Here is a 15,713-nt window from a genome sequence, read left to right on the forward strand (position 1 = left end):
CCAGATCAAAGACCTTTTTTTTAACAAGCAGAGGCATCTTAACATACAAAAATAGATTTGTTAAAGGGATACTGGCAAGTTCCTTTAACACCCCAAGCTAAAGAAATATCAGCTTTTGTCACACCAGACGATCTTTCCCAGTGCCGAGTGATACTATTCGGGCTAAAAAATGCTTTGGCAACCTTTGAGAGACGAATGAGACAAGTGGTAGTCAGTGTTCCTAACTATAGTTAATTCTGATGATGTGCTGGTATACAGTCTATTCTTGGAAGGAACACTTAAAACAGCTAGAAACCCGGTTTAAAAAAATTACAGGAAGCTCATTTTAGTGGTAAATCTGGCGAGAAGTGAATTCACAAAAGTGAGAGGGACCTACCTCGGGCATATAGTAGGACAAGGACAAGTGTTGCCAAGAAAGGTGAAAGTACAAGCCTTGGTGGAGTTCACTAACCCTAAGTCTAAGCAAGAAACCAAGAGGTTTTTGGGGATGTGTGGTTTCTACTACTAATAAGTTCCTTGACTTATTCCCCTTATGCCACACCTACATGCTTCTGAAATGCGGAATACTTTTAAAGAAGGATGAAGCTGAAAAACGGTTGTACTGAATTGCATTTCTAACTTCTAACAGTCACTGCTAATCCACTGCGGGGATTGGTGTTCTAACTAGTGTTCTTCTCTCCAGACATGGCCAGTGAGGAAGAATGCCCTGCACCATCTTGCTCCCATGCCCACAGTGACAGTTCTATTCCGGAGGAGGTTGGAAGCCTGCCTGCACAGACTGTGGAATCAGCATCAGTAGTCCTTAGGATGTCCACCAGTCCTGACCACAGTGTTTTCACAGATGATTGCTATTCCCAGGACTTTGAATCTGTGGCAACACTCAATAAACAAGTAAGAGATATTTCATATGTTTTCAAAAAACAGTTACCTGATAGTCTAATGGGTACAGAAACTGCTCAATGTAGTATTAAGGCCATACAGCATAGAAGTTCCCTGGCTTCGATCCTAGTATGTCCTAAGTTAGCTGATCATAATATCAACAGGGGCACTGCAATTAGCCTCAGTACCTCTGGGCTACAGAAGGGGGGGGAGGGGGCGAGGAATTCTGCCTGGATTTCTGCTCCTGATGGCTATCTCGGTATTCCTGCTGAGGTGTGTGTGTGTGTGTGTTTGTATCATTGACTTGAGGCCTACTATCTGGGGAATGGCTATGTGGGTGAGGCCTCAGTGGGCTCCAAGTGTTCATGGAGTTCTATGACTGGGTGCTTTCAAGAGATGGGGAAGGAGAACGTAAAAGATAGTTTCTTGCCAGCTCTTGATCGGATGCATCCTTTGACCCTGAAGGGGGCGAAAGAGGAAATGGCAGAGACTCAAGTGTGGGTGTGTGCCAGCGGACTGGAGAATGGTCTGTATAGAACCCGTTTTAATGAAGGAAATAGTGCTAATCTGGGTAACTACAGGCTAGTAGGGAAATCTTAGAGTCTTCAAATAGCAATTAAATTGCTGCAAATCTGATTAGAACACTTAATTCCACTTATGTAACATTGCCCGTCTCCGCCCCTGCCTCAGTTGTTCTGCTGCTGACGCCCTCATCCATGCCTTTGTTTCCTCCAGAATTTACTATATAATGGGATATTCTAATAGAACTTCTTGTTCTATTCCAGAAAGCCAGTTGACGAAGGATAGAACTGGAGCCAGTCTTTGCACATGTTTTGCTTTATTTACAGAGTTACACAATACACAAGAACTCAGGAAATTAGCACAGGAGTAGACCATCTGGTCCATTGAGCCTGCTCCACCATTCAATATGATCATGGCTGATCTTAGGCTTCAGCACCACTTTCCCACCCGCTCGCTATATCCTTTGATTCCCTGAGAGACCAAAAAACTGTCTATCCTGGCCTTAAATATATTTAACCATGGAACATCCACAACCCTCTGGAGTAGAGAATTCCAAAGATTCACAACCCTTCGAGTGAAGTAATTTCTCCTCATCTCAGTCCTAAATGATCAGCCCCTTATCCTGAGACCATGCCCCCGTGTTATAGATTCCCTGACCAGGGGAAACAATCTCTGTGTCTACGCTGTCAAGCCCCTTCAGGATCTTGTATGTTTCAATGAGACCACCTCTCATTTTTCTCAACTCCAGAGAATATAGGTCCAATTTACTCAGCCCCTCATCATAGGACAGCCCCTCATCCCAGGGACCAATTTAGTAAATCTTCTCTGCACTGCCTCCAGTGCAAGTATATCCTTTGTTAAATGTGGAGAGCAAAACTGCACACAGTACTCCAGATGCGGTCTCAACAAAGCCCTGTACAGTTGTAGCAAGACTTCTTTATTCCTGTACTCCAATCCCCTTGCAATAAAGGCCAACATGCCATTTGCCTTCCTAATTGCTTTCTGTACCTACATGCTGACTTTCTGCATTCCTTGTACAAGCACACCCAAGTCCCTCTGAACATCAACATTTACCAGTTTCAGACCTTTTAAAATATATTCTGCTTTTCTATTATGACCAAAGTGAACAACTTCACACCTCCCTACATTATACTCCATCTGCCATCTTGTTGCCCATTCAGTTAACCTGTCTATATCTCTTTGCAGCCTCTGTGTCCTCCCCACAGCTTACCTTTCCACCTACCTTTGTATCAACAAACTTAGATATGTTACTCTCTGTCTCTTCATCTAAGTCATTAATATAAACTGTAAATAGCTGAAACCCAGCACTGGTCCTTGTGACACTCCACTACATACTGCCTGCCAACTTGAAAATTCCCTGTTTTTGCCCACTCATTGCTTCCTCTCCGTTACCAATCCTCCGTCCATGCTAATATATTATCCCAACTCCATGAGCCCTTATCTTGTCTATTAACTTTCTGTGCGGCACCTTATCAAATGCCTTTTGGAATCCAGGTTTACTACATCTACTGGTTCCCCTTTATCTACCCTACTAGTTACATTCTCAAAAAACTAATTAATTTGTCAAACAGGTTTCCCTTTAGTAAAACCCTGTTGACTTATTCTAATTGTAAAGTGCTTTTCTAAGTGCACTGTTAAGACATCCTTAATAATAGATTCCGGCATTTTCCCAACGACTGATGTTAGGCTAACTAGTCTGTAGTTCACTGTTTTCTCTCTCCCTCCTTTCTTGAAAAGCGGTGTAACAATTCCCAACTTCCAATCTGATGGGACCATTCCTGAATCAAAGGAATTTTGGAAAATCATAGCTAATGCATCCATTATCTCTGCAGCTATTTCTTTTAGAGTCCTAAGCCATAGGCTGTCAGGTCCCAGGGACTTGTCAGATTTTAGTCCCTTAAGTTTCTCCAAAACTTTTTCTCTGCTGATATTAGTTTCCTTAATTACAAGCATAAACCTCCTAACCCTACAACTACGGTTGCAGAAATAAAAACAGAAAGTGCTGGAAATACTTAGCAGGTCAGGCAGCATCTGTGGAGAGAGAAGCAGAATTAATGTTTCTGATGATAAGTCACAGACCTGAAACGTTAACTCTGCTTCTCTCTCCACTGATGCTGCCTGACCTGCTGAGTATTTCCAGCACTTTGTTTTTAGTTCAGATTTCAAGCATCTGCAGTATTTTGCTTTTATTTAACTACAGTTACAGTGTGTATCGATTTATGGGTACTAAAGTGAGTGCCCACCACCTGCATACAATTAAACACAATTAATATACAAGTAACACTCCTGACCAGCCTCCCATATTCTACTCTCTGTAAACTTGAGGTCATCCAAAACTCCACTGCTCTACTAACTTCAACAAATGCCCGTCACCCATAACCCCTGTGCTCCCTGACCTACATTGGCTCCTGGTGAAACAACGCCTCAATTTAAAAATTCTCATCTTGTTTCCAAATCCCTCCAAGGCCTGGCAGTTGCCTATCTCTGTAATTTCCAGCCGTAAACCTTGCGAGATGTCTACGCTCCTCTAATCCTGGCCTCTCGAGCATTCCCGTTTTCAATCACTCCAATATTGGTGGCAGAACCTTCGGTTGCAAAGGCCTTAAGCTCTGGAACACCCTCCCTAAACCTCTCTACCTCACATTCCTCCTTTAAGACACTCCTTAAAGCCTGTCTCTTTGACCAAACTTTTTGTCATCTGCCCTAATATCTCTCTATGTGGCTCAGTAACATGTCTTGTTTTACATTGTCTCTGTAAAACACCTTGGGACGTTTTATTACTTTAAAGGTACTATATAAATACAAGTTGTTGTTCAAGCTAAAACAGTAGCAGTTAGAGCCGATTTCAAAAGGGATAATTGTGCTCAACAAACCTCCATTTTTTGAAGAGCTGACTGAGATAGTAGATGTGGAAATATGGTGGATGTGGTTTACATGGATTTAGAAAATCTTTAACAAGGCATGACATGAGATTACTGGAGATTAAGGGGTATGGAATTAGGGGGAGGATAACAAACTGGATAAAAAATTGGTTAGAAGGAAGGGAATGGAGAGTAGGAATTGAGTGCAGTTTTCCAGAGTGATTGGAAGTGGGTAGCTGTGTCCCACAGGGTTTTGTTCTGGGGCCACTTCTGTTCACTCTGTCATTGATTTGGGTCCAGACTAGAGGGAGTGGTGTTGTAATGTGCAGATCGTATCAAAGTAGGAGGAATAGCTAATTCTTTGGAAGACCAAAGGAAGCTGCAAAGGGAGATTGAGATGATGATGGAATGGGTTAAAAAGTGGCAGGTAGAATTCAATGTCACTTTAGTGTTTGGTTTGCAAAGAATAACAGCAATAATTATACTCTGAGTGGGAGTAGGTTCAGTGCTATGAAGAGCAAGGATCTGCAGGAACAGGTTCACAGGACATTAAACACAATACCTTTGGTTGATAGGGCTGTTAAAAAAAAAGGCAGGCTAATAGAATTCTATGTTTTAGGAACATAGGAACAGGAGTCAGCCATTCAGCCTCTTGACCCTGTTACACCATTCAATTAGATCAACCCCATTTTACCCACCTTTGATCTGTATCCTTTAGTATCATTGCTCAAGAAAAATCTATCACTCAGTCTTGAAATTTTCATTTGATCCCCCAGCATTCATTGTCTTTTGGAGAGAGAGTTGCAGATTTCTGCAGCATTTGTGTGAAGAAGCATTTCCAAATAGGCCTCAATGGTGTAGCTCTAATTTTAAAATTGTACTTCCTTGTTCTGAATTTCCCCCAAAAGCACCAATTCTCAAGTGTTTCTTTGTATTTGTATTTCCCCATACCAGATAGTATCCGAATGAATCTGCATTCTATCCTCTCTAAAGCCTCAATACACTTCCTGTAATGTGCAGCCCAATACTACAGACATTACTCTAACTGAGGTCCTCAGGTTTAAATAGTCTCATCATTACCTCTTGGCTTTTATAGCCTATACTTTGAGATTGGCTTTGGAGTGGGGACAAATTCACTAGATTCACTAGAATGATGCCAGTGTTTAAAGGGTTAAATTATGAGGACAGATTGCATAAACTTTAAGTTTTGTGGTAGTGAAAGTCTGGATTAGATTAGATAGGTGGATAAAGAAAATTGGGATGAAATATGGGAACAGAGTGGGTAAATAAAAGAAAAGACAGACTTGCATTTATATAACACTTTTCACAACCTCAGGATATCCCAAGGATCTTTCCAGCCAATGAAGTACTTTTGAAACATGGTCACTGTTATAATGTAGGAAACATGGAAGCCAATTTGTGCACAGCAAGCTCCCACAAACAGCAATGTGATAATGACCAGATAGTCTGTGATGAGGACTGTTTGTTTGTGTGAAGGGTAAATGCTGATACTCACTAGTGGTCCGAATGGCCTGTTTCCATGTTATAACTTCTTTGTATGCCAATCCCTCAGGTCTCTGCATGCTACCTTTTACAGGAGCTGGCTAGTTTCTAGTTCTTTACCTCTGTCAAAGGCCACAGTGAGGTCAAGAAATGTATATGCGCCCGTATACTCAGAAATAACTTAGATTTCTATAAAATCTTTCACGTCTTCAGGACATCTGAAAACATTTGATGGCCAGTGAATTAATTTTAAAGTGCAAACAATACAATCAATTTGTACACAGTCTCTGCTGCCCATATTCAAAGCCAATCCCTCAACTTTACCACGAGGAAGCTTGTGTGGAGTAGAAGCAATGGCTGTTGGGCTGAAGTCCTATGTGTGCTGTAAATACTGTATAATACTATGTGGTCTCACTTTGCCTCTCTAAGGTGGTGACGTAGTGGTATTGTCACTGAACTAGTAATCCAGAGGCTCTGGCTAATGTCCTGGGGACACAGGTTCAAATCCTACCATGGCAGCTGGTGGAATTTAAATTCAATTAATAAAAATCTGGAATTGAAAGCTAGTCTCAGTAATGGTGCCATGAAACTATCATCGATTGTCGTAAAAACCCATCTTGTTCATTAATGTCCTTTCGGGAAGGAAATCTGCAGTCTTTACCCGGTATGGCCTATGTGTGTCTCCAGACCCACAGCAATGTGGTTAACTCTTAACTGCCCTCTGAAATGGCAATTAGGCATGGGCAACAAATGCTGGCCTTGCCAGAGACACCCACATTCCATGAAAGAATTAAAAAAACCTCCCATCACGTCAATCAAAGATACGACCATTTCTGAACACCTCCCTTTCCATTCACATTCTGGTTCCCATCCCAATCTCACATCCTTTTGTGTCTTTCCAAGTCACATACAACAGCATTTCAAATATGCTGGCATCACCCCCTTCCTCAAAAAACCCACACTTGATCCATCTGTCCTTTCAAACTACCAGCCCATCTCCAACTTCCCTTTCCTGTCCAAAGTTCTTGAACGTGTTGTTGCTTCCCAAATCCTTGCCCAAATTTCCCACAGCTCCATGTTGAAACTTCTCCAGTGAGGTATCCATTCCTGCCACAGCATCGAAACATTTGTCAATAAGTCACAAATGGCATTCTTTATGATTGTGACTGTCATTAATTATCACTTCTCATCCTACTCGACCTGTCTGCTGCCTTTGACACAGTTGACCACACCATCCTCCTCCAATGCTTCTCTGTCATCCAGCCTGAGACTGCCCTCACCTGGTTTCATTCCTAGCATTCCAGTAGTGGCCAGCGAATCACCTGCAATGATTTCTCTTCCTGCTCCCACATCTTGGTTTCCCCTACCTATTTCTCATCTACATGCTGTCCTTTGGGGACATAAACCAATGCACAGTAAGGTTCCATTTGTACAGTGGCAACAACCAGCTTTTACCACCACCTCTTTCATCTCCTTCACTGCTTCCGATTTCTAACACTGCTTCTCTGACATCCAATACTGACATAGCCACTGATTCCATCCACCTTCCGAGGCACTCTTGAGCTGAACTCGTGTGCATTTCCACCCCCTGCTGTCCCTTCATTCTCCCCATCATTCATGGCCATACTTCCCAAAATTTAGGCCCCACATTCTGGAATTGCCTCAAAACCCCATTGTTCTTCTCCGTAAGCATTCTCCTTAAAACAGCTTCTTTCACAAAGCTTTTAGCCACTAGCTCCTAATTTCTGTTCCTTTTGACTTGCTGTGGGTCTGACCAGATCAGTGTGCAACACAGTCAGAGTTTACAGTGGGACTGCGGGTCCGCTCGGTCAGTGTGTGCAGCGGGACTGCGGGTCTGATTACAGTTACTGAAGAGGTTATGATGAGTGAATCTAGGAGTTATACAGATGTGGATTTACATTTATCTCTATCAGTTAATGTTAGTGTGCAGAGACTGGATGCATGTTAACTGGAGATTTGACTAAGCATAACTATCTCTGTTTTTAAACACATGGACCTAGGACATAATTGAGTTTCAAAGTGGATTCCTTCCCTTACTGCATTTGATTTTGAGTGCTATTGCTACATGAGTGTGGTTGTAAGTAAAACTGTTATCATCTTAACCTGAGTGGATTCTTTACAGAAACAACATCAGACCAGAGTGATATTGAAAGCAGAATCCGTGCTCTGAAGGATGAGCTTAGGAACCGCAAGTCAATTGTGGATAAGTTTAGTTTAGAGATACAGCACTGAAACAGGCCCTTCAGCCCACCGAGTCTGTGCCGACCATCAACCACCCATTTATACTAATCCTACACTAATTCCATATTCCTACCACATCCCCACCTGTCCCTATATTTCCCTACCACCTACCTATACTAGGGGCAATTTATAATGGCCAATTAACCTCTCAACCTGCAAGTCTTTGGCATGTGGGAGGAAACCGGAGCACCCAGAGGAAACCCACGCAGACACAGGGAGAACTTGCAAACTCCACACAGGCAGATAAGCTGAAAAAAGAACAGAAAAAACGTCAGAAGGAGAGATTGAAAGCCCAGGAGGCTAGCCTCCTTAAACAACTGGAGGTGAGACTATTGTGGAAGGGCCTGACACCCCACACTGTCTAGCCAGTTTTCAGCTGGCGATAGAACATCAGTCACTGCAGAAGCTGCAATTCAGCCAGTTGCACATAATTCATATTCTCAAAATCAACTCAGCATCTACAAAGTAGATGCTTTTACAATTTTTAATGAGAAAATCATTGAGGGCTATAAAGTGTTTTGGGATGTCCGGCGGGCAAGAAAGATGTTATTCAAAAATAGGTTTTCTCTTTTGGTCTGTCTCTGCTCCACCGTTAGTGGCAGAGTCTTCCACATTATGTCCAAAGCTCGTTCAAAACCATTTCCCAAATCCATCTGCATTGCCACATCACTTCCTACTTTCAGGAGGTTCCTGAAGATCTATGTTTTTCAATGGCACCTTGGGTAGCCTCTCCGTAGGCTGTCACCCTCCTGCTCAATGCCCACTTCTTCTTTGTTAAAGCAGTTCGGGGCATTTTGCTATATTAAATGCTGGATAATTAGAGGTTGTTGTAGTGTTGGGATTTAGTGTGTTAAGTGTTTGGTAGGGTGGGGGGACCCTTAACTAACAGATTGGTTTTGACACCATATGACCATCCAGGTATTTTGTCACCCCCATTAATCTTTTTAGTTACTTACTTGGGTGATTAGTTTTACTTGCTGCTAAAATTCACTTTTTTTATTCAGGAATGGTTTTGCAGTTTGTCTAGTGCAGTTAGCAAACTATGATTGACTTGTGGTTCTTTAAATCGGAATGTTTGACCTCACATGTCTCTCTGTGTCTCTGTCTTCACCAGTCCTATGATGAATTTATTAAGAAGACCCAGGCTGAACTAAGTAAAGACCTTGATGTGGCCTGCTCAACCAAACCGCAGATCAAAAACCTGTACTCCACTGGTACTGAGAAACCCAAGATTAAACCACTCTCTCTACAGAGGTACTGTCAGTGTTGGGTGCTAATTGGAAAATCTTCTGAAGAATTGTCTCTTCTATTGCACTTTTATATGATAAATATGATAGTAATGGTGGGTCTTCTACCCGAGTGGAATTCCTGTTGTCGAAATAAGTTAGTGGTTGAAGGGTCCCCAGTTATCTTGCAGTTTTATGTTGGGGAAGCTGTGCATTTACCTAGACTTTATAGCACACAAACCAACCATTCGACTCAACAGGTCTATGTAGGTATTTATGCTCCACCTGAGCCTCCTCCCACCTTACACCATCTGACCCTAATAGTGCTTCCTCTTCCTTTTTCTTTCAGGTACTTATCTAGATTGCCCTTAAATACACCTATATTATTCACCTTAAGCACTCCATGTAGTAGCCAGTTCCATAATTCTCACCACTCTCCACTCCACACTCTGGGTAAAGAATTTTCTTCTGAACTCCCTGTGGATTTATTCATGACTGCCTTATATTAATGGCCCCTAGTTCTGGTCTCCCCCACAAGTGGAAGCATCTTCTCTATGTTTACCCTATTTGAACCCCTTCATATTTTAAAGACCTCCATCAGGACACACCTCAGCCTTCTCTTTTTTAGATTAAAGACCCCCAGTCGGTTCAACCTTTCCTAATAGTTATAACTAATGTTCCTCTCAACAGTTTAAAACCTTTCCAAAAACAAGCCTGTATATCTGATGCAAAACCGATCAGGTCATTCTGTATGACAGAAAAGAAGAGCATTGTTCAATAATTTTATTTGAAAGCAAACCTATGCAATTGCTCCAAAATGTTAATGTTCATACATTACCTGGGCAGGTCAATTGGGTGAGTTTTGGGATGTGCCATGAGGCAGTCCTGGGAGTGTAGTATTTCCACAAAATCTGTGTATTGTTGGGATTGTAAACTGCCATTTGTATACTCTCATCTCCTGCCCCCAGGTTGTAATGTTCCATGCACTGAAATGGACAATGACTCTTTTCTCCATTCATATTGAACACCCTTTCATACTTGAAATTTGAATTTATTTGCTGCTTCCGTTTACCCTATCTCCATCACACACTATTGTCTAAAGAGCTGGTTGTTCCAGCCTGGAGGCCCGGTTACATATTTGAGTACTGCTCTGTAGCAACCTTCAGTGTCAAAAGAATCCATTCCACCATGTTACCACTTTCTCCTTTCACCATGGTCTAGCCAATGATGAGGGAAGGAGTAAGTGTCAATCAAGACAGAAACTCAACTTCAGGTTGACCCATTGCTTCCACACAGTGTGCACCAGGCCCAATACCTCCTTCAATTAGTTTGTGCTAAGTGCTGCAATTATATTCTCCTCTTTCGGGTGTTGATAGCAGACAGTCATTTAACCGAAGCTTTGTATGCTACTGGTTTAAGAAGATTGGACGATGCAACTGTTTGGCATCTTAATTTAATACGCATCAAAAGTGACTAAGTGCATGGAGCGAAATGTGTGTGGAAAATAAAAATTGGAATTCCTTTATAACTGAAACATGGTAGATTTCTCCAGCATTTTGTATTTCACAGCACAGAAATGTGATTGTAATATTAGATCAGGATGGTACCTTTCTTACTGCTGGTGTTTCAGGTTCATTTTTATTCAATGATAAAGTTGCTGTTTCAAGTTGGTGACCTTTTATCAGAATCTGATGCAAGGTCATTGACCTGAAACATTAACTCCATTTCTCTCTCTCCACAGCTGCTGCCTGATCTGCTGAACGTTTCTAGCATTTTCTGTTTTTCGTTCAGATTTCCAGCATCTGCAGTATTTTGCTTTTGTCATTTTATTCAACTCATTATGGCCCAGAGTGGGAATTGTTTTACATTCCCTGGAAGACATTTTTGATAGCTGATTGCCTTTTTACTGATATAACTCCTCCAGGCAGCAGTGCAGAAATCTGTGTTCTTGCAGTTTAAAATGTGACTATTACCCAGAGACATCAGCTGTGTTACCAGCAGGGCAGGTTATAAGGTGAAAAGCAAGTCAGAAAAGCTTGCTGGGAAATAGTGGCACAACAGTTTCAGGGTTCTGACTAGGAGGCCAGTGTTGGTTTACCAGTTGTGTCTATCACAGACACTCTGGAAGGTTAGGCAAAGATTGGGAAATGCTGTTTAGTATGGGGACTGCCTGTTTATGCACCACAGTCCAGGAAGGGGTTGACTGGATTTATCCATCAGTGAAAATAGCTAAGTTGGTTATACTGCACGGACTATATGATTTACGCTGCCGAGCTCTAAGTTAGAATTTGTTTTCTGTTTTCAGGACTGAATCTGCAAAGAGCTGGAAATCCCTTACTGAGGGCGAAAGATCCAAAGCATCGTTGGGCTCCGTTGCCAAACACGGTATGTACCTGTTACCACACACCAATAGATTTGGACCCCAGGGGTTGTGCCTTTAAACAGCTAAGTTAGTGTAGGATTGAAAAGCTCTAGAAAATGTTTACTATCATTTTAATATTTTGACTTGATGTATTGAGCAGCAAGCAGTCAGCCTTCATATTGAAAGCCAGTGTAAATCAGCAGCTGATATATTTATGTTTTTGGTAATTCTGCAATCGGTTGCTGCACTGATCTCCAGTTCACCTACTCTCCCTTGTATCTAGATCTTTCGCATTCAGTTCTGAACTTGTATGTGCCATCACCAGACTGGCTTTTTAAAAAAAAATCCAAATATTGTTTCAATAAGGCTTTTTTGTTCCTTTACTGAGAATGCAATAGCTTTCAAAACTACATCCTCAAGTGGTGTCATTGCAAGTTTACATGGATAAAATAATTTCACGTCCCACTTCAGAGACCTGAATCCCATAATCCAGGCTGACACTTTAGTGCAGTACTGAGTGAGAGCTGCACTGTTGGTGGTGCTGTCTTTTGTTGAAGATGTTAAACCGAGGCCCCGTCTGCCTTCTCAGGTGGATGTAAAAGAAAAGTGTAGCGAGTTCTTCCCAAGTGTCCTGGCCAATTTTTATCCTTCAGTAAACACCTAAAACAGATTATCTTGTCATTGATCTTATTGCTAGTTGTGGGACCTTGCTGTGCTGCCGTGATTCCAACGTTACAACCGTGACTGCATTTCAAAAAATATTTGATTTATTGTCAGGTGCTTTGGTGGTGGTCCTGAGGACATGAAGTGTATTGTACACACACAATTTCATTCTTTATAGAAAGTGATTGAGTCACACCAATTACTTGTGTTTGTTACAGACCAAAGATTATCAAGTCCAGAAGGGCAGAAATCTAATTGCCTCAGTGAACTGCAAGCATCAGACCGAAGCAAATCCACAATCTTCGATAGTCGAGATTGGTCAAACAATTTGTTTCTCTCTACTTTGCGACAAAAAATTTCTCAAAGATGCAACTTTCCAGGAATCTGATGCAACTGAGGTTTACTTCATAGGAGATGCTATTGTCAGATTCAAGTGCTGTACTATTTTATATACTGAATTGATAAACTGATTTAATAGATATCTCTCAGCCTCGGTCTTAGACAAGGTTACATGTAAAAGACAAGTTAAACCTTCTGATAAATCTGACTTTATTTTGATGAACAGCCTCTCTGGTGATGTTGGACATTACTTTAAAGCTCAGTTGTTCTGTGAGCAGGCCTAGATTCATACCTGCTCTTGGATATCTCTGATAGTGATATTTTTTGTTTCATTTATAATTAAGGTTTCAAGTGTTTATTTTTAGCAGCATTTTGTTTACTCCAAATTCAGTCTAGGAACATAGGAGCAGGAGTAGGCCATTCAGCCCATCGAGCTTGCTGCGCTATTCTATATGATCATGGCTGATCATCTACTTCAGTGCCTTTTTCGCACACGATCCCCATATCCCCTTATGTCACTTGTATTTAGAAATCTGTCAATCTCTGCTTTAAACATACTCAATGAGTGAGCTTCCACAGCCCTCTGAGGTAAAGAATTCCAAAGATTCACAACCCTCTGAGTAAAGAAATTTCTCCTCATCTCTGTCCTCAGTGGCTTCCCCCTTATTTTTTAAATTGTGTCCCCTGGTTCTAGACTCCCCAACCAGGGGAAACATATTACCTGCATCTATCCTTTTAAGTATTTTGTAGGTTTCAGTTTCATTCTTCGAAACTCTCGAGAATACAGGCCCAGTTTCCCCAATCTCTCTCCATAGGACAATCCCGCCATCCTGGGAACAAATCTGGTGAACCTTCATTGCACTCCCTCTATGGCAATAATATCCTTCCTAGGGTAAGGGGAACAAAACTACATACAATACTCCAGGTGTGGTCTAACCAAGGTTCTATACAATTGAAGTAAGACTTCATTACTCCTGTCCTCAAATCCTCTTGCAATAAAGGCTAACATGCCATTCGCCGCCTTGCTTGCTTGCTGCACCTGCATATTAGCTTTCAGTGACTTATTGACAGGGAAACCCAGGTCCCTTTGTACATCTACACTCTCCAATCTCTTACCATTTAAGAAATACTCTGCACATCTGTTCCTCCTACCAGAGTGGATAACCTCACATTTTTCCACATGAGATTCCATCTGCCACGTTCTTGCCCACTCACAAAGTCTTTCCAAATCTCCTTGAAGCTACTTTGAATCTTCCTCACAACACACATTCCCATCTAGTTTTCTGTCATCCGCAAACTTGGAAATATTACATCTGGTCCCCACATCCAAATCATTGATATATATTGTGAACAGCTGGGGCCCAAGCCCTGATAGCTGCAGTACCGCACTAGTCACAGCCTGTCAATGTGAGAATGACCCGTTTATTCCTACTCTGTTTTGTGCCTGTTAACCAATCCTTAATCCATGCCAGTATATTACCTCCTATCCCATTTGCTTTAATTTTGCTAATCAACCTCCTGTGGGGGACGTTATCAAAGGCCTTTTGAAAATCCAAGTATACCACGTCCACCAACTCCCCTTTATCAATTCTGTTAGTAACATCCTCAAAAAACTCCCAACAGATTTGTCAAACATGATTTTCCATTCATAAATCCATGTTGACTATGCCCAACCAGACTATCCTTTGTTTCCTCTCACTGAGCCAATTTTGGATCCAACCTGCCACATTTCCCTGTATCCCATGGGCTTTCACTTTACTGGCCAGGCTGCCATACAGGACCTTATCAAATGCCTTACTAAAATCCATGTAGACCACATCCACTGCATTACCCGCATCTATCCATCTTGTTACTTCCTCAAAAAACTCAATCAAGTTAGCAAGACATGACCTTCCCTCAACAAATCCATGCTGACTATCTCTGATTAATCCATGCCTTTCTAAGTGGCAGTTTATCCTGTCCCTCAGAATTGATTCGAATAACTTACCCACCACTGAGGTCAGACTGACCGGCCTATAATTATTTGGCTTATCCCTCGCACCTTTTTTAAATAGTGGTATAACATTCGCAGACCTCCAACCCTCTGGCACCTCTCCCATATCCAGTGAGGATTTGAAGATGATCCTCAGCGCATCCGTTATTTCTCCACCGGCTGAGTCGGTCACATGCTGGCTGCCTCAGGAGGAAAGTTGAAAAGGCCTTTGCGTGATCTCAGAGCTGCTCCTGGTCATTGTTGAAAAATGATTCACAATCCATGGCATAGGAATTCACCCATTGGGAAATCTTGAACCAACTGGCATGAGATGCTTCTGAGGAAGTCCATGTAACTCCAGTTGGGGTTCTCTAGATATCTTTCAATTAAACAAGAACCCTTCACACATCCAATAAGTGGGAAGATCATCCACAGTGTTAAACTGCAAGATCAGGTGATCTCCTCACTCTTTCCATCTGAGTGCAACAACAAGTGCACCAGGTTGGAATGGACCTGCTGGGAGATGGAAGATGTGGACCCTCCAATTCCACACTTGGTCAAGTTCCCCAACACGTTGAATACTTCCACCCGCACTTTCTCAGACTCTGCCCCAAAGAGTGGCTGAATTCTGGTAAGATTTGGATCCACAAAGAGCTGGATGGTGTTTGCCATTGACTGGATAATACTCAGGTACGACAGCACCACATGCGTTAGCAACTCCGAGTTCTGCTCATTCCCCAACAGGCTAATCATTGTGTCCATCACGCTCCAAGACTGTCTTTTAGTTCCAAAGTTAATATTTCTCCGGACCCAGACACACAACAACCGACTAACAGGAGAGACATACAGCAAATACCTTATCAAACCGTTTAGCACAGTGTCTGTGAGCTACAGCTCTGAAAGCAGTGGAGCTTTCAGCAGTTCTCCGAGGAGGTGATTACTTTAACTGCCTGATAGTCTTGGAGCCTAATGATGTGAGAAGCCAGTTGGTTCACGATATGAGGCAGACTGTAGCCAGCATGTTCTGCCATTGCTGTGGCCAGCAGAACGACCCCCTTGTCGAAGTGGTTCAGCTTCATCATTTTGGCACCATCCTCCATTTC

General features: G+C 42.1%; 1 protein-coding gene across 1 annotated transcript; it reads left to right on the forward strand.

The window, feature by feature from the left end:
• Nucleotides 1-701: 701 nt before the first annotated feature.
• On the forward strand, nucleotides 702-12,691 carry LOC137372593 (centrosome-associated protein 350-like). The gene is made up of 4 exons (XM_068036534.1): nucleotides 702-891; nucleotides 9,163-9,302; nucleotides 11,580-11,659; nucleotides 12,518-12,691. Exons 1-4 carry the CDS (start codon nucleotides 808-810, stop codon nucleotides 12,685-12,687), a joined length of 474 nt encoding a protein of 157 aa, XP_067892635.1. The 5' UTR covers nucleotides 702-807; the 3' UTR covers nucleotides 12,688-12,691.
• Nucleotides 12,692-15,713: the final 3,022 nt, after the last annotated feature.

The sequence above is a fragment of the Heterodontus francisci genome, chromosome 8, assembly GCF_036365525.1.
Source record: "Heterodontus francisci isolate sHetFra1 chromosome 8, sHetFra1.hap1, whole genome shotgun sequence".
In the NCBI taxonomy this organism is placed as follows: Eukaryota; Metazoa; Chordata; class Chondrichthyes; order Heterodontiformes; family Heterodontidae; genus Heterodontus; species Heterodontus francisci.

Coding starts and splice junctions, on each gene's coding strand:
- LOC137372593 (XM_068036534.1), top strand. CDS start 808: ATGTCCACCAGTCCTGACCACAGTGTTTTCACAGATGATTGCTATTCC. Junction 892..9,162: donor TGGCAACACTCAATAAACAA/GTAAGAGATATT, acceptor TGTCTTCACCAG/TCCTATGATGAATTTATTAA. Junction 9,303..11,579: donor AAACCACTCTCTCTACAGAG/GTACTGTCAGTG, acceptor TTCTGTTTTCAG/GACTGAATCTGCAAAGAGCT.